We start from the raw sequence: 22,937 nt of genomic DNA on the forward strand, positions 1-22,937 counted from the left end.
TATACACAGAATTGACAGATCCCCTTCTCTAGTTATCTTCCCTCCAGAAATCCCCCCATACTTTTTGGCCTGAAGAGACCCCTTTTCCTTGTTTCGTTCTCTGGTTTTAAAGGTGGGGTTTCTTTCAGACTTTTAGCCTCTTGCACTCCCTCACTACTCTGAGACTAGGGTGGCCCTTTGGGCAAAGCCACAGGAGTGGAAAAAAAACAACAACAACTGCGAAACTTCCTCCATGTGAAGTGTAACATCTCCAAGTTTTGACTCTTCTTACTCCTCAGTTATTTCTTTGTATTTTTCCAAAAGGTTTTTTGTTTTGTTTTATTTTGTTTGTTTGGTAATAAGTAGGAGAGAGAGAGACTGTGGTGGTTTTAGACTGCCCTGGAACATCAGAAGTATCTTTTTAACATATGTGTCAGGAAAGAAGTAAAAGAAAAACATCCTCTTACTTCATCTTCTTCTGTGCAAGCAACTTGAGCTATGAATAGTTAATTTTAAACTTTGATATTTAAAGAACAAGAACAGGGGTTGGGGAGAGCGGGGCTTTTACAGTTACTGAGACCCTATGATTATTACCTACAGGTACCTGGATCTCCCTTGTCAGATGACTTGGAGGCTAATTTCCCTCCAATGGAGTACCAGCGCTGAGTGTCATTTTGGCTCTGAACTGGGTAGGTCTGATTTCTCATACTTAAAACTGTATAACCTCTCATGGGAAATATTTTGTGTATTTGCATATATACTGTGAGAAAACCAGTGAGATAGAAATCAAGCTCTAGAAAGATTTTATGTAAAAGATTTGGTGGCATATGTCCCCCTGTGCTTTTAGATGCTGTTCTAGCACTTGCGATGACATCCTCCTGCAACGAAAGTGGTAATATCCTAAGGAGGACATATTTGTGGTTTTGATCATTTACTTCTGGACTGCCTGCATTTTCTGAGAAACGTCTTGCAGAAGGAAAGACAAAGACTTCCAAGTGTTTCCAAGGAAGATTGAAAAAGTGCCCCTCCCAACTGTTATCCTATCACCTTTCAAGTTCGTTGATACTATTTCAAGATATATCCAATGAAAGAATAGTGATATGGTTCTTGTTACATGAGTGTATATTTACTATTAGTAGATTGTGTATTTAAAGTGACCCAAGATTAAAAGTGAGTAAAAAAAAGCAAGAAAGAAACATTCTAAAAGGTCGTGTTGCTTATGCATTGAACTTTGTTGTGTTATCTGTATAAATGTGTACATTTATTTAGGAATGGGTTTGGTGGACGTGGGTGCTCAAAACTAGGATCAGTTGAATAAAATGAAAAAACTAGGATCAGTAAGAGAAAAATGTTTCCTTTCCCCTAACCTAACTATAAACACACATTTAAAAATCGTGTTTGTTTCTAGGCTTTAAGGAGATATGTAACTGCTCTGTATGGATAGATGTATTTCTTTAGTTTCTGTGACTACTGTTGATGTTTGATCAGTGTACCACAGGAATCTGCCTCTCTGCTGATCTTCTAAGAACCATACTAAAGCAAATTTCATAAAGAAACCTTTTATTTCTAATGACTTAGTACGGCTGGCCCTGAATAGTCAGCCCTCTGCATTGTAAGATCCTGGTGCTCAGTTCCTGTGTGCAGGAACGTGATTGGAACAAGAGTGGTAAAGGAGGACTTTGGAGGTGTACCTTGGAGTTGAATACTGCACTTCCTGTTGACGAAAGAGGTATACATACAAAGATAGGAGATGGGAAGCAGGCTTACCAACTGACTAGAATTGGTTACTCTTTTCTGGGCTAATTGCTTTTGAATTCCACAGCTGAGGAGGCTTTGGGTAGGACTTCACTCCTATCCACTGATACAAGGTAATATTAGACGGAATATCTATCTGACACCCAGAGATATTAGACAGAACCCAGAGATGTTCCTGTCTCCTTGTTTCCTCTAACACTTAGGCCTTTTAACCCAAAAGCTTTTAACCAAAGTGAAAAATTATTTACCTACAGTGCACACATCTTTTCTAATGCACTGGTCTACAACTTTTAGGTGGGAGAGTTAAACCAATTTGGCTCCAGGTTTTTTTATTTCTGGGTTTCCAGTCATGCTCTGCATTTGTCATTTTAGAGAGTGGTTGTTAAGGGGACTGGAATTTCTATGGGTTATTTTGTTGCCTTAACCAATTAACAGTGTGTTGTTTTTTTCTAAAAGGCATTGGCTGGAACTTAGCCCAAGAATTTAGCTAGCACTCTTCTCTATTATTTACTCTGTGGAGCTCACTGTTGAAATTCTGACCATAAACACTTGGGCCTCAAAAGAGTAGGGCATTCAGGAGGCAAAATAAGGGGCTACAATGTAGTAGCCTATAGGTAGTTCAATTAAAATTTGATCTGGATTTTGAAGCTCTAACTTCTGACCAGGTGTTTGACTAGATTGGTGTGGCTAACACGCAGAACAAAATCAGTGTCTAGGCATTAATAGGCCTCACATTGAAATATCATTATTTTGTTTTTACTTTGAAAAGTGTTGCCCACAGAGACTATACCACAGAAAACAGGCAATACTTAAAAGCCAAATGGCTCTCCAGCTGATTTCAATGTTATTTTTATTTAAAGATCAGTGTGAAAATATCACCTCAATGCCTGAGGGTCTAGAATCAGTTACGTTTTCATTTCTTTATTTGCTTCTGGTATCTTTTATCTATTAAAACATTTTGTGAACTTTCGAATAAAGGAACTAAAAATTATTTACTATAAGTCCAAGTTGAGAGTTGAGGATCATATTTGGTTAGAACCTTGGCAGAGCTACGTAAAAAAGATTTTGCTAATTGAGGCTATACATACTGAACCAAAATAATCTTTTTTTTGTTTGTTTTCCAGCTTTAAGTTACTTTGTCTCTCCTTACAAAGATATGATTAAGTCACATACTAATAGGAAATATGTGTATGTACTGGTGGGGGGAAATGGGCTTACTGTGTGTATGTGTTTTAAAATTAATAAATATTATATGTCATTGAGCTCCATAGATGGTTTTTATTTGCATTTATTTAATTAAGAGGCTATAAACAATGTCTACAACACTGTATGGTATTTAACAAATACATCTGAAATAATCTGTTAATTCTTTTTTGGAAACTTTGGATATAGGGATGGCAAATTAATTTTACTGTACAGCCAGTGAAACAAGCAGCCTGGTCATAAGGTAACACGGCTTATGTAGTCTACCTGGTAAAAGTTGTGACAGACTCAGGCTTAAAACCTAGTTCTCCTGGTTGAGAATCCCTTGCTTGGTTAGAATAGCTGACTTCCTATTTTAATGGAAACATAGAAGATGTGTTTTCTTGTGTGTCTCTCATTATTGGCTTCTTTTTTTTAAAATTTTTTTTTTTAGTGGGGAATTGGGGGAGGGAACAGTTCTGGGGAATTGGGGGAAGGGGAACAGACAAGTTGCTGTCATTTTGTTCTTCAGTCTAGTTGTGGAGGACGTTGCACTGGCCCAAGTTGGCACCATCATTGCGCTCTTCCCGGGCGAGGCAGATCAGTCGGCTTCTGGACGGCCGCTCACTGCGGCTGCTGGCCGCTCATGCTGGCTGCTGGCTACACACGGTAGCCCATGGCAACCCACTACAGCAGGGGCTGCAGCCTAGGCCATCACCTCATGGCAGCCCAGCTCCAGGTTGAGCTGTTGTTCAGCATCTTAGCTGTAGAGGGCAGTGTCACTGGCCCTCATATGTGGGATCCGAACCGGGGCCCTCTGGCGTCCCAAGCCAGTTCTTAACCAACGCGCCACTCCGCCGGCCCTAGTTTGCCTTTTGATTACTACTGAGGTTACACATTTTCATATTTTTTTTTCTTTTTACATACTTATTGGCCATTTGAGTTCCATCTTCTGTGGCTAAAGGTATTAAAGGTCTTTTAAAAAGCAGATTTTAAGGCCGGCTGAGTGGCACGTTGTTTAAGAGTTGGCTTGGGACGCCAGCTCTGAGCAGCAGGGCCCCGGTTTGATCCCACATATGAGGGCCAGTAACTCTGCGCCCTCTGCAGCTAAGATGGTGAATAACAGCTTGACCTGGAGCTGGGCTGTGGTGAGTTGCCAGCGACAGCGTAGGCTGCAATGAAGCTACCGTGAGTGGCCAGCAGCCAGCATGAGCTGCCAATAGCTGCCATGAGCAGCTGTCCGGCCGACGATCGATCTGCCTCAGCCGAGAAGAGCACAATGATCACAATATCAACATGGGCCAGTGAAGCGACGTCCTCCACAACTAGACTGAAGGACAAAAGGACAGCAACTTATCCCTTCCTCTTCCCCAATTCCCCAACGTTGCTCTCCTCCTCCAATTCCCCAATAAAATCTTAAAAAAAAAAAGAAGCAGATTTTAGCTTGACTATTAGAGATTTTCCTCTGTAGATGTGTTTTCTCCCTCCTGAAAACCAAGACAGATACTAAATTGTGATAATATAGTTTGGCTCAACTATATTGTAAATCAAAATTTATTTTTTTAGTGGGAAATACAACCTAGCCAGAAGAACGTAGTTTTAATCACACTTTTCTTCTTAAGTAAGGTTGTCTGGTCCCTTTTCTCCTGTTGGGTCTTGGAAGGAAATAACTTAATGAGAGATAAGCACTTGTCCTTCCTTGGGTAGAGGGATGGAAGAGAAGTCAGTTCTGCCTGGATGGACAGGAATTATATAAGGGAGAGTTAATGAAGCATCTGAACTTTGGGATGGATGCAATTGGCCTCACGTCGATTTCGCTAGGGTGATGCCCTACCTCTTTGTCTCTGCCCAGGGCAGCCCTGTGCTACCAAGCCATGAACCAGGAGGGGGCAGTAAAGCCCCACTCACTGTCACCTATATCCTTCCCAAGGAGAAAAATGCTAAAAAAACCTGTGATGAATTTTACCTGGGGGTGTTATCTGTTCTTTTTGTCCTTGCAATAAACGGCCTTTTTCCTTTTTTTTTAAGGGCCCGTGGTAAGGAGTACTTAATCTATTTGAACCGCAGAGGTGGCAAGCAAGACCTGTAATGCTGTAGATGGTCCCTCGGGTGGTACCACCAGTGGAGTGGGGCACCCGAGTGAACATTGATTAGTCTAGTCTCATAGGGGCTTATGAAGCATAGTGAAAATAGAAGAGACCAAATTCATATGGCGTCCATCTCTGATTGTGTCAGGAATCCCCTGATGTCAGCAAGTGGCTGGTGACTCAGGTCAGCAAGGAAAACAAGTGGCTGGAGGAGGGGTAGGTTGCTGGAAGCATGGGGTTGGTGGGGAGAGCTGTGGGCTTTGCTGAGAATTCTGAGTAAATGAGAAGTTGAAGAATTATGAAAGTAAATGTGCCTCACAAAGGTGCAATGTGGGCTGATAGGCCAAAGCAGGGCCGCAGGAAAGCCTATCAGGCCACTTCCAAGAGTTCTAATCCAAAAGAGCTCCGGACATCTTTGGAATTAATTGGAAATAGGTTTTTCAAGTGTGATTTCTATATAAGCAGCAAAATATAAGACGATGCTCATGATAAATGGAAATTTGAGAATTAGTCCACACTGGCACTGGCTATCTGGCTTGATTATATTGGAATGCAGCACATGCGTAGGGAGTTTGCATGATGCGGCCCCAGACACATTTCCAAACTGCGTATCAGTCAGCTAATACATGTGTCAGTCCACTGGGATTCTGAATTCGAAAATTCAGGGCATGTTGTTCATGTTGGTTAGGGGAAATAAGTGATCTATTTTGTGTCTACAATTTAAGCCATTAATATAATTCTTAACATGTTGATTTGAGGAAAAGAAATCACCAAAGAAAACTGAAAAGAGACTATACTATAGAAAAGGAGAAATGCTTTGCCAATATGGAAACAGAAAAACTTTAAAACACATTTTGAGCACAAATTTATTACTATGAATGTATGAAATCAGCCGCTAACCCGAATAAGGGTGGGCATCTAATTCTCCAAGAGAGGGAAAACTGCGAAAGTTATTTCCAAAGATGTTGAAATGTTTGTTATGTGCAGAATATGTAATAAACATCCTATTTAGAACATAGGCCAAGAAGTCTATAAACTTTATTGTCAGAAAAATCAGTTTCTCCTTGCCTATTGAACAGATATTTAAAGAATAACAGTTTGAAAAGGCATCTCAGATAATTAGCCTTCCCAGGGAACCTGTGTGTCTTGGCCTGGTCTTGGAGGAGAGATTTTACAAAGAGTATTGGACTCAGATTTTTTTTTTTTAAAGAGGAGTGATAGATTCTGCTAATAAAGCCTGAAAAAAAATTTACAAAATTAAATAAGCAATTAAGTTGGAGGATTCTCTATGTCTGGTTACCATTCCAATCTATTGTCCAACAAACTACTAAAAGAAATTGCATCTGCTGTGAAACAGAGAAAGATTCATGTTAGAATTTCTGAAAGAAGATTGAACATGTGCACCAGTGGCCAGTAACTGTTGTATTTGAGAGGGATGCGTGTACCTTATCTTTCTCACCTCAGTAGAAGTTCTTTTCTTCTGGAGATTTAAAAATCCTGAGACTTCCCCTGATATGTGGGAATTGATTTGGGAGCAAATAGGGTTAAATATCAGGAGGTTTAAACATTCCATTTATTCAACACATATTCATTTAGTCCCTACTGTATGCAGGCATTGTTTTAAGGGGTGAACAAAATAGACACAAATCTCTGCCTTTAAAGAACTTGGTTTCATCTACGAAGTAAAAATAATAAAAAAAGGCAGCTAAGAATACATATGGAATGATTGAATGTGATTCATGCTAGGGATACAAATAAAACCAGGAATGGGAGAGGGATTGGGGTCGGTGCCTGCACCTTTAGATAAGGTGGTCAGGAAGCTGAGAGGTGGCATTTTATGAATGTGCCGAAAGAAGGGAGGGAAGCACCCATGTGGATACTGTGGGTATTTGGCAAGGGCATTTTAGACAGAGAGACCCTGCCAAGGGCACAGGTCCTGAGGAGGGAGTGTGTCTGGAGTAGAGAAAGAAAGGAAGAGAGGACTATGAGATGGGGCCCGAGAGAAAGAGGCTGGGGGTGGGGGGTGGGGCGGCCAGGCTGTGCAGCCACCATAAGGACCTATACGTCTCTGTCAAGAGGTTGCAGACGTTAGAGTTTGTTTGCGATGGTCCCTTACATACAAATCATTGAACTACTGCTGTCCCAATTCATGCTTATCATAAATTTCCAGTGTTGAAACTGTGAGAGAGATTTTCTATTTGGAATGCGTGTTTATGTCTTTTTGTGGTTCTTTGGCTAGCCAACTGTATGATGTATACGATTATATTTAAGGCTGTTTAAAATTTTTGGTTTAAATTTGTACTAGTTGGAAAAGACAAATACTTATTGGTACATACCAAGTATATGCCGTCTTCTGCTTATGAGGTGATATTTCAGTGAAATACAACTTTTCCCCCCAGATTTATTGAGATATAATTGACATATAACATTGTATAAGCTAACAGTGTACAATGTATTGATTTGATACATTTATAAATTGCAAAATGATTTCCACCATAGGGTTAGCTAACACCTCCATCCTGTCACATAGTTACCATTTCTTTTTTGGGGTGAGAACATTTAAGACCTCCCTTCTTATCACCTCTCAAGTATATAATACCGTATTATTAGCTGTAATCACCATGAAGTACGTTAGATCTCCAGAACTTGTTACTCTTATGACTGGAAGTTTATACCGTTTGACTGATGTCTCCTCGTTTCCTCCATCCTCCAGCTTTTGGTCACCACCACTCTGTTTCTCTGAGTTTGTATATTTTATTAAATTTTTAATTTTTATTTTTTAAAGATTTTATTGGGGAATTGGAGGAAGGAACAGTGTTGGGGAGTTGGGGAAGGGGTGAGTTTGGATATTTTAGATTCCACATATACATCATATCATATAGTACTTGTCTTTCTCTGTCTCACTTAGCAGTGAAATACTGCTTAATACCGCCTTGCTAACTACCAGTCAATAGAATATTTGAATGTTTGTTTGATAAATGAAGTCTACAATTGTATCGTACACATACTGAGTTCCTTTATTCTGCAGCATTTAAAAAACATTTCTATTGCTACATAGCTTACACATGGTAAAAATACATAAATCTTAAGCATACAGCTTGATGAGTTATTATAAGTTTATACAACCATGTAACCACCACCCAGGTCAAGATATGGAATATTTTCAGCTCCCAGCAGGCTTACTCTTGCCCTTTCCCAGCCAATTACCCACCAGAAGTTACCACTATTCTGATCTCTATCACCATGGACTAGTTTTCCCTGTTACTGGATTTCATATAAATGGAATCGTATCACATGTATTCTTTTGTGTCTGGCTTCTTTGACTCAATGTGAAATTGTGAGATTGATTTACGTTGTTATGTGATGCAGTAATCCATTGTTTTTCATGGCTGTGTAGAATTCCAGTGTGTGATATAATAACAATTTATTTATCCATTCTACTGTTGACGGACATTTGTGTTGTTTCCAGTTTAGAGCTATTTTGTAAGTGATTCAGTGGTTTTACTTGGTGACCCTAGGAGTTGTCGAGGTACATAGAACTGATTACCCCAAATTATTTCAATTGTCTTCTCTTTTGTACATTCCATCCTTGGTTTATTTGTCTCTCTGCTGTTTAGAACGAGCCTGGCGGTTCCTATCGGAACCTGTTATCTATTTACATTTTAGTATAAAAACAAGTCAGGTATGCTCTGTGCTTGTAAAAGGAAAGTGGTGGTCTCTTTATTTTTCTTGGGTCTAAAAATACCTGAACATTTTTTTTTTTAGAATTAGAGCCAGTTTTCTCTAGCTCTTTTGAGAGTATGTAGTTCCTGCTATCAAAATTGTATACTTGCTCCTATGGGATGAATTTATCCCCTTTGAATTCATATGCTGACACCTTGATCTTGGACTTTCAGCCTCCAGAATTGTGAGAAAATCAATTTCTGTTGTATAAGCACCCCAGTCTGTGGTATTTTGTTATAGCACTCCTAACTAACTAGCAAACTAGCATACCTCCTCAAATAATTTTTCAAAGGCCATAAGGTAACGGTTATAAAATAAGTCTGCTCTTTCTTAATTTTTCCATTTTAATCAGAAACTTAGCAAACCCCAGAGTTTACCCAGTGTTTAAATGTGCCACAAACCATTCATTCAGTAGCAGCCCTCATGTAGACTGTGTGTCCTGCCTCTCCCAGCTTGGCTGTCGCCTATGGACACTGCTGCCAGCCAAGCCCTGGAAGGCTCTCCATCACTGTTGAGGTGACAGAGCCCTCGTGATGAAACCAGCACCAAGTATGAGGATGCCGTTCTTTTCCAAGCTTCCAAAAGTCGCTGCTGTTTTTCAGGGTAACAGAGAAGGAGTGAGTTCTGTGCAGAGGTGGGGAGAATGGCTCCCTTCTCAGATATGTGCCTCCCTTTCTCATGTGGGCCTCAAAGCCTCTCCGCCAGGTTCAGGGTCTCCTCGTTTTTTTAAAAGACGTTTTTACCAGCTCCTGGTGCTCACCGCTGACTGCCTGGGCGTGAATCCAATTCAAGTGGTGGGAGTCCATGCTATTTCACACTTTCCCTTTCTCCCTTCGAGACCGAAATTCCAACCTAACTTTCCCTCCCCCCCCAAATATCAGTGTGTAAGTCCCGGATTAACCATTCGAGATGACCTGTAACTCTCATAAACAGTGTGTGAATAATTACAAGGTTGTTGGTAGTATGGGAAGTAGAAATCGGATTTTATTTTTAACTTATCTTTAAGGCATGGATACATTTAAGACTAATTTTTTTGTGGGTTTTTCGTTTTTGGTTTTTTTTTTTGAGTGGAGAACTCAAACCTTTATTTGTGCTGTAGTAAAGAAGAAAAATGATTTGTAATTATGTACATGATACAACAGAACTAGTTCTTTCTATACAGAGCAATATGCAAGTTCTTTTAACCACCTGCTTTTGCAGTTTTAAGTTCACAACAGCATACTCGAGCCTAATTCCCCACATGTATATGTCTCATACCCTTTGTTTTTTGTTTTTTTTTTTAAAGATTTTTATTGGGGAAATGGGGGGATGGGAACAGCGGTGGGAATTGGGAGGAAGGGGAACAGACAAGTTGCTGTTGTCTTGTTCTTCAGTCAGTTGTGGAGGACGTCGCCTCACTGACCCAACTTGGCACCATCATTGCGCTCTTCCCGGGCGAGGCAGATCAGTCGCCGGCTTCTGGACGGCCGCTCACGCTGGCTGCTGGCTACATACGGTAGCCCATGGCAACACACTGCCACAGGGGCTGCAGCCTACACCGTCGCCAGCGACTCACGGCAGCCCAGCTCCAGGTTGAGCTGTTGTTCAGCATCTTAGCTGTAGAGGGCAGTGTCACTGGCCCTCATATGTGGGATCCGAACCGGGGCCCTCTGGCGTCCCAAGCCAGTTCTTAACCATCGCGCCACTCTGCCGACCCTGTCTAATACCCTTTGAATTCCAATGATAGTACATGTATTTTGCCCAGGTCACTAGTTAAGAATTGAACTATTATGCCAACATGTTTTTAAACATCATAAAAAGCAGCAGAAGACACAAAAATCCCAAGGGCAAAGTATTGAGGATTAAAAAATTTTAAAGTAAAATTTAAGGGGAAGAAGGACATGATAAAACACCAGGGTAATACTTTCCAATTCAATAGATGCATCTCAGGAGCAAGTATGTATTAGCATAAAGTGTTTTCAGATCTTTCCCTGAATTTTTACAGACACATCTTGTAAAGGTCCACCCTCCCACCACCTCCCGCCCCAGGTTTTGCTTTTACTCCCCACACTGATTTTGGTTGATAGTTTCTTCTCTAGTACTGGATCATTTAAAAAGCACTAAGAAGCATTCAGACTAAAGCCACAATGGGTTATTAACGCTAACCTTAGCCAGAATACCTGGGTTCTGTTTGCTATCAAACATTACAGTAAGTTTACAGTGACTACACAAGATTGTTTGTACAATGACTATGTTACAATGACTATGAAAAGATAATAGTAAGCAGAAACTTTTGCTGTTATTAATACTGACCACAAGCACAAAAAGACAAAAGCTGTGTTTGTAAGGCATGACTGAACATACAAAATTCCTTTAGAAATCATTGCATTTTCACTTTGCTCAGAATTTTCTATCACAAAATATCTCAGATAACAAAAATATGTTACAAACCCAGAAGAGTACATCTAATCTCATCTTACATGCACACCAAAATCTCAAACTGAAATACTTTCACAGCCCACACAGAGGCCTATGCCCTCCCAGAGGTCAAGGTCCCCTTCTCCAGTGGGCAGCAGGGACAGCCTGGCGTGGGTGTTGCTGTCCTCTCCCTGGGTTACGACAGGTACTTTCAAGGCAACTTTCCCCATATAGTTTTCCCAAGATCTAGTCTCCTTTCTAACCTTCCTTCACTTTGTACCTTTACCCCCCTCAGTCTTATCTTACACTGTCATCTCCTCCATGTGTCCCAAGGTCCTAACCTGGTCACTTCCTCCCCCACTACTAAACCCAGGGTGGCCCTCCCTGTCAGTAACTCCTCCTCTGTGTTGTTTTGAAATAATTTTAAACTACTGAAGAGTTGCAAGAATATACTCTTCACTGAAATTCATCAATTGTATAAACTTTTTATTACTCTCCCTCCTACCCATTTTCTCTCTCTCTCTCTCTCTCTCTCTCTCTCTCTCTCTCTCTCTGGCATAACAAAATACCATAGGCTGGATGGCTTAAACAACAGACATTTGTTTTCTCACAGTTCTAGAGGCTGAAAGTCCAAGGTCAGGGTGCCAACATGAGTTCTGATGAGAGCTCTCGTGGCTTGCAGACTTACACAGACATATTCTTAATGGGAACTCACATGGTCTTTGCTGTGTGTGTGTGTGTGTGTGTGTGTGTGTGTGTGTGTGTGTGGAGGGAGGGAGAGAGAGAGAGAGAGAGAGAGGGAAAACTGTCACCTCCCTCCTCTTCTTATAAGGGCACAAATCTGATAACGAGGATCCCGTCATTATGCCCTCATCTAAACCTAATCAACCTCCCAAAGACATCCACCTCTGAATACTATCACACTGGGGATAAGGGCTTCAGTACAGGACTTTTGGGGGGACACATTCAGTCCATAACACTCTCTGTCTTTCACCAATTTTTTCCAAAATAATTTGAGATTTAGTTGTAGAAGTGATACTCATTTATCCTCAAATACTTCAGATTTTTATATAAGGATGTTCTCTTGCCTAATTATTAAATTCAGAAAATTCAACACTGATATAATACTATTACCTAATACATGGCCCACATTAAAAATTCGTCAGTTGTCCCAATAATATTCTTCATGGTGGTCTCTAGCCTCTGCCTTTCCTTCCCACCTCCAGGGTCACATGCTACATTTAGTTATCACGTCTTTTTAATCTTCTTTAAACTTTGTCTACCATGGCATCTACATTTTTTTTTCTTTCTTTTTTTTTTTTTTTAGCTGAGCCATCCTGCCACCTGTTGGCAGCTCAGCAGCTGCTCAGCTTGGGCCAGGAATCAAACTGCTGTTGCTCAGAGCTCAAACTCTTGAGCGAGCTCTTAACCAACTGAGCCACTCGGCCGGCTCAACATCTACATTTTTGAAGGTTACAGTGCAGCTGTTTTGTAAATGTCCTTCAATTTGGGTTTTTCTGATGATTAGATTTGGGTTATGCCTTTTTAGCATAATTGCAACTTTAGACTTGCATAGGCTATTTATGCCACAAAGCAAAAGATGAATTTATCACACCCTTCTGATGGACTTCGATTGCTTCAAGGGCAGCTAACCCCACCTCTATGCTAAGAGGCACACATTTGATAAACTAACTCACTTTGAAGTATTAGTGACTGAAGACTATCCCCGAGTCAATAAACCTGCTTAGACACGACTGTATTTTAAAAGAAACATTTATTAACTCAAAGGATACAATTTTTTTAAAGAGTCACAGAGGCACATGCTTTTACTTGTAGGGCTGCTTTTCACACAGGCAACTAACTCGAAGCATGTTCAGGGGTGAGTAATGACGCAATTTTACCCAGAGTTACTTTGAAAAAGGCCCTCACTATGCAATACTGTAGGAGTAGCTTGCTTCCTATAATAGATGGAATGACTAACTCGCTGAAGCTGTTAATTCATCTTTAGTTTGTCTTAGTTTTGCTGAGGTTTGGTATAACATAGAAAGGCCTTGAAGGACTAGATTTCAGAGCAGATAAGTATGGGGTTGTAAAAGATCTAATGTTTGGGGAGAGAAAGCCCAGTCAAAGCCAGGCTGGTCTGGGGCACTCGGAGGCCCTATGAGCACACCAAGTACCCAGGTGAGCAGTGAGAGTACCCGAATAAAGGAGGGGGTCCTGAAAGGGAGGGGAGAGTCACATGCAAACCTTCCTCTGTCTTCCAAGTTAGCCCAAGGTTGGTCCTTTTCTGCTTATGCCCCACTAACCAAAAAGAAAGCAAAAAAGAGACCCAAGTTTCTTACAAAATATGGAGTCTCTTAATGAGGATTTCAAATACAGGTTTTATTTACACCTACCATTTTGAAGCAAGTATCTGTTCTTATGATGAAAATTTGCTATAAAGTGAGTAAAGGAAATATTTTTTTTCTTTTTCATCTTTTAATATAGTAAGGATGCATAACAATCTCTCTCCATTTCCTAGGCAACATTTCCAGCGTCGTCACGTTTTTATAGTCCTTTTAATTTTTTTTCTTTGTAGAAGCAGCAGCCCCAGCAGCAGCAACTTTTGCACATAATTCTTGGGAGGAACAGGTGTAAGACACTGACCACAAAACGAAAATTCTTATGTTACAGGCAAGATGAGTGGCACAAATAGGACGCAGTATTTTACAGAATGACTAAAGAAATAGCCAACAGATGCAATCCGTAGGATGTGTTACTTACGTTGCACCCTCAGAATATAAGTTTCCTAAAGCTGAATGAACTTATGTCTGTGGAGTTCTAGAGTGACGAGAACATCCGTGTAAACTTAATCAGACGTTTGAGCCTGGACCCATGATGAAAGCCTTAGGGAAAGTATATCATTTAAGCTAGTATCTATATGATGATAATGGGAGAAACAGTGAGGTACTTATCAAGCTAATTTGCACTGGTTGCTTTAAAAGTTAACCTTAAAGTACATTTATTACAGTTAAAAAGTTTTTTGGGTTAGGTAATTCAGTTTATGATAGCTTTAAAGTATTATCTATAGTCAGATGCCCCATAACTTTGTTTTGTTTTAATCTTTATCATTTCTTTTTGTTGTTGTTAGAAAACTGAGTAGATCTTGAAAATTATCATCATAAGAAAAACATTTTTGCAACTATGTATGGTGACAGATTAACTGGACTTATTGTGGTAATCATTTTGCAATATATACAAACGTTGAATCATTAAGTTATACACCTGAAACCAATATAATGCTATGTGAATTATACCTCAATCAATAAATAATAGTTAATGAATAAATAACCACTATCAACACCACTGCCAAACAGAGATTAAAATAAAACTTTCAGTTTTCTATAATTTCTTTTAAAGTTCACTTTGTGAATGCACCTTGCTTTGTACGTTTTCCAGTGAGTATAAAAAGGTGTCATTAATGTCTTGATTTGGTTGATAACAATCTCAATTTATTTCAATATTTTCACCATTTAGAAGAGAGAGCTGATCCTCCTGGCATCTCAGTATGGATAAGAATGATTGGAATCACCCATCTTAGGATTTTATTTGTACACATATCCTGCGATCATAAAAAGTTGGGGATAAGAATAATGTATTACTTCTCCTATTGTGCAAACACGAATAAACTATAAACCAGTATCTCCACTGCTGACAAGGAGAACGATTTCTAGTTAGTGGTGTTTACGATACTCAATCTTCAAATCCAATAGTTTTAATTTGGAAAAAAGAAAGCACAACTCTCATAGTCTTTTCTGAGGCACTGGCTTCTTTTGCTTCAGCATGTGTGGGGCTTCCCTCTTCCTTCTGCTTTCCTCAGATGAGCTCCCTCTCCGGAGTCTTCTTCTAGGGAAATAATGAGGAGTAAAGCGACTGTGTGGCCAAACAAATGGACGGAACTGAAAACGGTGGTGGCACTTTGGAGGGAGGAAAGGTCTGTTTGGAAACCCATTGTGGACTCTGGGCCATCGTGGTGGAAGAAAATGGAAAGTAATCTTGGGTCTCCTTGTGATGGGCTGGATTCTCGTCACTGGTTTCCTTGTGGTGGGTGGAGGAGTGAGAGTAAAGATCTGGCAGTCTGTAGGGTCTACATTATTTTGTCCTGTGGGGAGAAAAATACCAGTCAGGAGGCAGGCTTAAAAGCAGAAGGGAGATGCTTTAGGTGGTAACAGAGGAGAAAAATTAGAAGAGAGAAATAGGGAACGCCTCAAAGCTTGTTTGGAAGAACTGTCAAGGTCCATGAAATGAAACATGAACACACTTTATGACCCCGCAGTTGCACGCTGGGGAATTTACACAAGAGAAATGAGTGCATATGTCTACAAAAGACTAGTTCAAGAATGTTCATTGCAGCCTTGTTCATATTACCCTATACTTGAAAACAATGCAAATATCCATCAATAGGAGAATGGATGAACTGTATATATTCATATATTCATATGATGGAATACTATTCAGCAATGAAAAGGAAGAATTACTGATACAACAACGTGGATGCATCCCACAATGTTATGTTGAGCAAAAGATCCCATTTGTATAAAGTTCAAGAGCAAGCTAAACTAATCTTTGGTTAAAAAAAGTTAAAAAAATAGTTAGCTTAGGACTAAGTAGGTGTTATTTAGTGGAAAAATTACCCAGAGGACTCTTTAGATTTTGATCTGGGTGGTTGTTACATAGATATGGAGATATAGATAGATATATACATATGCAACACATATACACACATATACATTTATATATGTACACACGTTTATACACATATATGTATGCATGTGTAAAATGTGATCAATTTGTAACTCTAAGATTTGTGCATTTTATTGTATGTAAATTATAAATAAAATTAGTGGGAGAAAAAGAACTTCATGTTAAGAAAATAAAAACAGCTGTCCTCCCCAAAGGCCATTAATCCAAAAGGTCTGCCTCACATGCCTCAGTGCTGAAATCATTCCCTGAAGAGGCGGGGATGGGGCCTCTACAGGCAGCATGGGAGCGAGCACTGAGGACCAGGGTGAATTCAGCTTCTGAGAAGAAATTTGGGTCAAGCTTAAGTGTCAAGGTTTTTCTCCCCTCTAGCTGCATCATCTAATCTAATTGGCTATGAAAAAGTAAGCTTCCCTTTAGAATATTATTCCTTCACTCCCTTAGAAACTTACCAATATAGGCCTGGAAAGGGCTGCTGAGTATGAAGGATGGAAAAATGAACTCCCCACAGGAAGCTGAGAATACTGAGGCACTGAAAAAGAGCTAGATTTCCCTCACCTTTAGAATAGCTGACTTCCGGTTTCTTAGTTGTATTGGATATGTGTATTGCTTGCCTGTGTTCATAGCCCCTTCTAGAGATTCTGTTTCACCCACGACCCCTGGTAAAGTCAGTCCCACACACGTTTGGCTATGGTTTTGTTTGTTTGTTTGTTTTGTTTTTTTATAGTTGAGCCATCCTGCCACCTGTTGGCAGCTCAGTAGCAGCTCAGCTCGGGTGGGACTCGAACCCCTTTGGCTATGGTTGATTGGACCGCTGTTACACACTCAACTCACTCATTGGCCGGCCAGTGACCAATCAGATTCTCACTTGAGGGTTTCAACAGAAAGACGAAGTTAGTGGAAGGTATTTGTGGAAGGTGTAGGGCAAGGGGTCTGGAGTGTTAGGTTTTGGCCAGTTGAATGTTGGGTAAGCAGTGAAGTCAGTCCTTCCATAGAAATTAGAAAATGGGGAAGCCTTCTCAAAGAGAAAAAGACAAGAGACCATGATAATGAGCATACCCTTGGTTCTTGACTTTCTCCAGGGCTGGTCCCTCTCAGGGCTGGCTGTACCTAAGATTCTTGGATGTACTCTTATAGTAATTACTCCACCTCTAGCTCTACTCCTTTTTTTTTTTTTAAGCTGAGCCATCCTGCCACCTGTTGGCAGCTCAGCAGCTGCTCAGCTCGGGCCGGGAATCAAACCACTGTTGCTCAGAGCTCAAGCTCTTGAGCGAGCTCTTAACCAACTGAGCCACTCGGCCGGCCCTTCTACTTTTTTTTAAAGCTAGCTTGAATGGGTGTCTGTTCCTTGAATGAAATACCAACCCTTTCTCCTGTACCCACCCAGGCTACTGAGTATTGAAATTCTATGATTGAAACTAGATTAAGACATTTCCAACTACAGAAGATGATTATTTAATCCCACATTACTCATTCTTTCCTCCTACATGGTTAGATTCAGTTCTGAACTTTTGTAACATGAAAGCTTTCTGCTGAGGATCCAGCTGCTAGGGGAGAAGCTAGCCTTACTTTTAATAGCCATTTGACATTTTGCTATCAGATCAGACTTAGCTGGGCCTTGAACTCTGCTACCCCATTAGCTGCATGACAGCTGTTACAAACAAACTGATGCGTGTGCTCATCTCATTTCTTAAAACCTGAGGCTACTCTCCAAATCCTCCAGTTGACAATGGGGTGTTAGAGCTTGCTAGGCAGCTTTTCTCTGACTCTGGGATGTCCAGTAGTGTTCAGTATTCTCTTCTCCTGGGAATTTCTAAGGGCTCATGATCAGGATGCAAGCTTGTCCCAGTGACCAACCTAAGAACGTGGGCAGCACCACATAAAACCACATTCTTCCAGCAGACTAGACACATGGTGACTATTTCAGGTCACTGGTTGGCTAACATGGTATTCTAAAATGTGAAAGTCATAGGGATTGATTTGGGAAATTGTCCACAGGCTCCTTACAAAGTTAAGGCAGCACGTCTGAATAAGTGGGTGATGCCATTCATGGCTTCCAACGTTGGCTGAGTTAACACGGCTCATCAGTTCTTTTGTTTATCTTTGCTCTGCTTCGTTCCTACTGTTTTCCAAACCCTCCTGAAAGCCCCTTCAAAATTTTCATTCCATTGGAATCCACCTCTGCCTCTTCCACTCCACAAAAGCTACTTTGGCAAAAGTCATCACTGATCATGGGCTTTGAAAAAGTTTCCAGGTGCCTAGAGCACCATTTCCCACCATCTTTGCCTGTCTTATATCTATGCAGATTTCATGTCTCATTTCCTTAGGGAGGCCTTAGCCCTGAGGTTGTGTGAAGGCACTATGCAGTGTGCTCCCATAGCATCCTCTGAGTCCAGTGTCATAATACTCATCAGTCATGTGGCTACTATTCAGGGGTTATAGTCCTCCTCCACTGAAATATCCATTTGACCATCCTGTAGACCACTATTCCCTCATCCCCAGGACAGTGCCTACAGTAAAATTGAATTGGTTGGGAGAAATCTCAATTTTTATAATTGCAAAAGTTACTATGTTACTACCTCTTGGGGATAATGTGATTGTTAAGAAGCAAATGTTTCTCATCATCATAGTAACATGCCACCAAAGGCACTGAATGTCAAAGATGAGAGCTCTTCTGCAACCTTAATCAGACCAAAGTAGGTCAAATATTTAAATGCAGATTGAAACATTTTGAGAGGCAGAATAGCGTAGTGTTTAAAAATGTAGGCTCCAGAGCCAGGATCCCTGAGTTCTGCCATTTAATAACTGTGTGATCCTTGACAGATTCCTTAACTTCCCTGAGTCTCCTTTTCCTTATTTGTAAAATGGTGAAAATAATACTACCTATCTCATTGGCTTGTCCTACGATCTAAAATAACATACATAAAGTACTCAGAACATTGCTGACGCACAGTATGCATTTAGTAGGTGTTAACTACCATTATTATTATTATTATTATTTTTTTGGATGAGGACACACTGTAATTTTTTAAAATTATATTTTATTATGAAATACACATTTTTTAGAATTAGTTTCAGCTGTACAACACAGTGCAATAGTTATACTTTTTACCCCTCGAAGTGACAACCCCCTCCCCCAATCCACCGCCCCACTTCCCCCTGCAATATACTACCGTTATTATTAATCTTGAATGTTATGGAGTGATTCGGTTAGCATGATCTCCATTTTCTTGGGCCCATCTGGTTACATTTTATACATAAAATCTGTGCACTGTTGATAGGACTAAAGGTTATAGATGTTATTAGAACAGGATTTCCATGAAGACAGAGACCATTGACTCTGTTGGTCACTGCTATGTCCCTGGCACCTAGAATAAATAGTTCCTGGTTTAGAGTGGTGCCCAGTATCTAGTTGATAAATTGAATGAATGGTCAGGCAGATGTTGAGTTTTCCTCTCTGTAGATTTTTGTGAAGTTCAGGGGGTGTTTAATTCCAGTCCTAGAAAATTCACAATAACTTACGTTAACTTAAAATTAGAGTATAATAAAAAATTAGGCCAAAATATTGCTTAGAATTTGGATATCAATTTTAAATGGGTTTATTATAGTCTAGACATAAAACTCATGGCATTCCAACAACTAGTACTTTTTAAAAAGTAAGGATGAGAAGTCCTTTTTTTTTATAATTACCTGTAAGTCTGTGGTTATTTGGGCAGACAGTAGCTGGTTTGTAGTGAGCTATACTGATTTTAAGAGAACTAAGCTTCATAATTGATGTCTAAGTTCTTCCTTTACATGGTAAATGGAGTATTAGAAAAATTCTCATATGCTTTCAGAGTTGACTCAGAAAGAAATACAAATTCTGTGATTAATTTACTCACAACTCAATTTGATTTTAATTTACTCAATTAACTGTAACTTGGTTCATTTTGTAGACTCACAGAACTACTGGCTATCTTGGTCATTTATCTCTCATTTTTCAGGTAAAGAATTTGGAGCACAGAAAGTGTCCCGCAGGCCTCTTTCAATTCTATGCTATAAATCTAGTCATTTTTGACAGTGTGCAGGTTACTGTGTTAGGTGCTGTGGCAAATGCAGAAATGATAAAGGCCTGGCCTGAGCTTGAAAGTGGGGACATGCTGCAAACACATGGATGTCATCCATAGCAGAATGTAGTAAGTGCCATGGGTGATGTGCAAATTGTTCTACGTATTCTAAGATGTCAGAGAGAGACAGAGAGATTGCAGTTTTAAAGTTACGTTTCTTAAGAGAGCCCTTGTGAAGGCCACACTATAGTGACATTTAAACAACATCATGTGAAGCAGAATTGCAATAAACAGAGGTGAAAACAGGAGGAGAGCGGCCACACTCTTCTGGGAAGAGGACACAGAATGGGGTGCATTTGGACACCCACACATGACCCTGCCTGGCAGAGCCAGGGTATGTGTAAATGAGCTGTGAGCCGGAACCAGGGCTGCATGGGCAGAAAGAAGCTACATTTGAAGGACTTCAATGCCAATCTGAGCATTGCCAGTCTGACAGTGAGGAAGAGTGAACCAAGTTCAGAATTCAAATATCACATTTTAACTGGTGTTTTTTTTAGGTGTGAATAAACCTCTAATGTCATTATAACTTGTTTAGCTACACATTTACAAAATTTCCTGAAGAGTGGTTGACTTTCTGGGAAGAAGGTGTCAGGTGGCTAGTTCTGTTTTATGCTGTCTCCTTTAGATGTCACTTTTAGCAGGTGACGCTTGGGGGCCTTGTCTTGGGAATGAGGGCAGACGTTATTTGTAATCTCTATCTCCTTGCCCTCTGATCACCAGAGTTCATGCAGAGCTTGGACAGGGCGAGCTCTGGTGGTCTCTCCACCAGCTCTGAGCTGTCTGCCCCTCTCTGCTCTGTTGTGAGCTCTCGGGGATAGGAGCAGGGAGCTTGTTGGGGCATGACTAGAGCTCTTGCAAAGCCCCCAGGGGCATGTAAAAGGAGCAAAGGACTCAGTTTGACTCTTGGGTCTCCTGGGTTTCAGGGAGTCAGTTTGACTTCCTGAACTGGACCTAGTTCTAGAGCTAAGGAGAACTATGAAAAAAAATGTCACTCGCAGGTCCCCCAGGATCTCCTTCCTCTCCTTTTTCCCTTTCTCCTCCTTTCCCTCGCCTTTTCTTGCATTTCCCCAGGGATTTGTAAACCAATTCTAAGGTTCAGGCTACCTAAAAATTTTGTAGTGGGAGAAAGGAAAAAAAATGGGAACAGTAGAGAAATGGAATCAAATATAATACTAAAGAAAGAAATCTATGCTCATTCCAGTAGCACCAAGACAAAACTGAATAGATGTAATTAATTAAAGTAATTAGACAGAGGGTAGACACCCACCATGTGCAAATAAATTACTGTGCTGCTGAGGATGTAAATAGGTGGACATTGCTGTAATTCAGGGTGAAAATTGTTAGCTTCAGAACAGTAGTAACTAGTATTATTATAGTATAGTGTTTTAAGCTTGAAGAGTTTCCTCGTATGAGAGCTCATTGGGTCCTCACAGCCCTCATAATAATGAATATTATGATCACATCAGAGAGGTTAAGTGTGTCTAAAGTCACAGAGCTGGAGCTGAGACTAAGACCAAGGTCTTCAGATGATAAAATACTGCTTCTTTCTCCTTAACCACACAGGCTGATGGAAGCTGACATAAATATTTCCAATTTTTGGATAGGTATAATCATCGAGCCAAATTTTATCTTTTCACACACCTTATTCATTAGTGGGCCCATGGTAGAATAGAAACAAAACGCTTACCTTCTGCCACAGTTACCACCAGCCAGCAGACCAATAGCCAGTAGAAGAAACAGAGTCTGGGAGCCATGGCTTTGGACCTCCGCAGCCACTGCCTTGAGCCCAGCATTGCTTTAAAAGGGAGTTGGTGAGTCACCAGCAGCCTGATTCAGGTAATTTGCATTTGCATAGTGGACCACAGTGGTCAGGGTCTGTGGTGTGAGGGTAAAAGAATCAGCAAGGGAATACCAGACAGTATTTATCAACCAGAAGCTCCTGGTAATGACAGCCAAACATCATTCATCTGTCCTTGGAGTCAGACTGTGGACAACCGCGCCCTCCCTATCCTTTTAATCCCCTCAGATCTTCTCCCCTGTCAGTGCGTCCTCTTTACTTGTGAATTATGGGTCTTCCTCTGCAAGAGAAAGAATCTTTCCAGGAAATACTCAACACTGCTTCTCTCTGTGGAGCTTACTTACTTTAAAAAGCCCGACAGGAAGAGGAGGGCATTACCCTGATCCAGGCGATTTGAAGAGGCTGTTCATGGGCCTCTCATCAGAGCTTATGGCTTCTTCTCTGCTTTTGTCCAGGAGCCAAGGTCAGCAGAGTCAGAAAATTACCTTCTTTCATAGCCATCATGGCCATTGTTTACACAAACATGAAAAGTTTGGGAGATTAACTTAGCGAGTTTCCTTCCAGGGCCCCTTCTTATGCACCAAATTGCCAATAAGATGGACATGACACATCCGTGCCCAGTTTTTTTCCCGAGAGAAGGACTCTGTCTGTCAGCTGCTAGAGGAATGGGAGAGGGTGGTCACAAGTGATTAAGAGCATGGACCTTGCAGTTACAAAAAATTGGCTCCAACCCTGGTTCTTTTTCTTATTAGCTGGGTGACTGGGTACGAGTTCCTGAGAGTTGCTGAAGCCTCAGGTGCCTCATCTGTAAAATGGGGCTTGTTCTGATGAATAAGAGGCGATGGACATAAAGCTCCAACCATAGTGCCTGGCCTGTGAAAAGGAGTGGTTGTGGTTGATATTAAATCATAGTGATTCCAATTTTTTATTCCCTTAGGAGGTGGTACTTGCCAAATCATTCAATCACTTTGAGCAGAACTTTTTCCTGGGCATTACAGAATGTACAAAACAGAACACAGTCCCTAGCTTGGAACTGTTGATAATCCAAGGAGGGGGACTGCAAACTGAGAACCAAAATGAATAAGAATACAAACACTATAAATGAGAGAATGGTAAATTCCACAGGCTTGATGATAATCCTAAGCAAAATTCTAGAACCGATGATTAAAC

General features: G+C 40.6%; 2 protein-coding genes across 2 annotated transcripts in view; one reads left to right on the forward strand and one right to left on the reverse strand.

The window, feature by feature from the left end:
- Positions 1 to 3,004, forward strand: part of CDKL2 (cyclin dependent kinase like 2) — a 30,143-nt gene extending 27,139 nt beyond the window's left edge. Inside the window, exons 13-14 of the mRNA XM_019623519.1 lie at positions 580 to 668; positions 827 to 3,004. Of these exons, the coding sequence (XP_019479064.1) occupies positions 580 to 645 (66 nt within the window). The 3' untranslated portion in view covers positions 646 to 668; positions 827 to 3,004. The remainder of the gene's footprint in view (positions 1 to 579; positions 669 to 826) is intronic.
- Positions 3,005 to 14,416: 11,412 nt separating this feature from the next.
- ODAPH (odontogenesis associated phosphoprotein) overlaps positions 14,417 to 22,937 on the reverse strand; it is a 30,843-nt gene continuing 22,322 nt past the window's right edge. The window contains exons 2-3 of the mRNA XM_019623474.1: positions 21,657 to 21,844; positions 14,417 to 15,264 (exon numbers count right to left, since the gene is read on the reverse strand). Coding sequence (XP_019479019.1) covers positions 14,906 to 15,264; positions 21,657 to 21,762 — 465 coding nt within the window. The 5' untranslated portion in view covers positions 21,763 to 21,844 and the 3' untranslated portion in view covers positions 14,417 to 14,905. The remainder of the gene's footprint in view (positions 15,265 to 21,656; positions 21,845 to 22,937) is intronic.

Source organism: Hipposideros armiger, unplaced genomic scaffold (genome assembly GCF_001890085.2).
Source record: "Hipposideros armiger isolate ML-2016 unplaced genomic scaffold, ASM189008v1 scaffold_552, whole genome shotgun sequence".
Classification (NCBI taxonomy): Eukaryota; Metazoa; Chordata; class Mammalia; order Chiroptera; family Hipposideridae; genus Hipposideros; species Hipposideros armiger.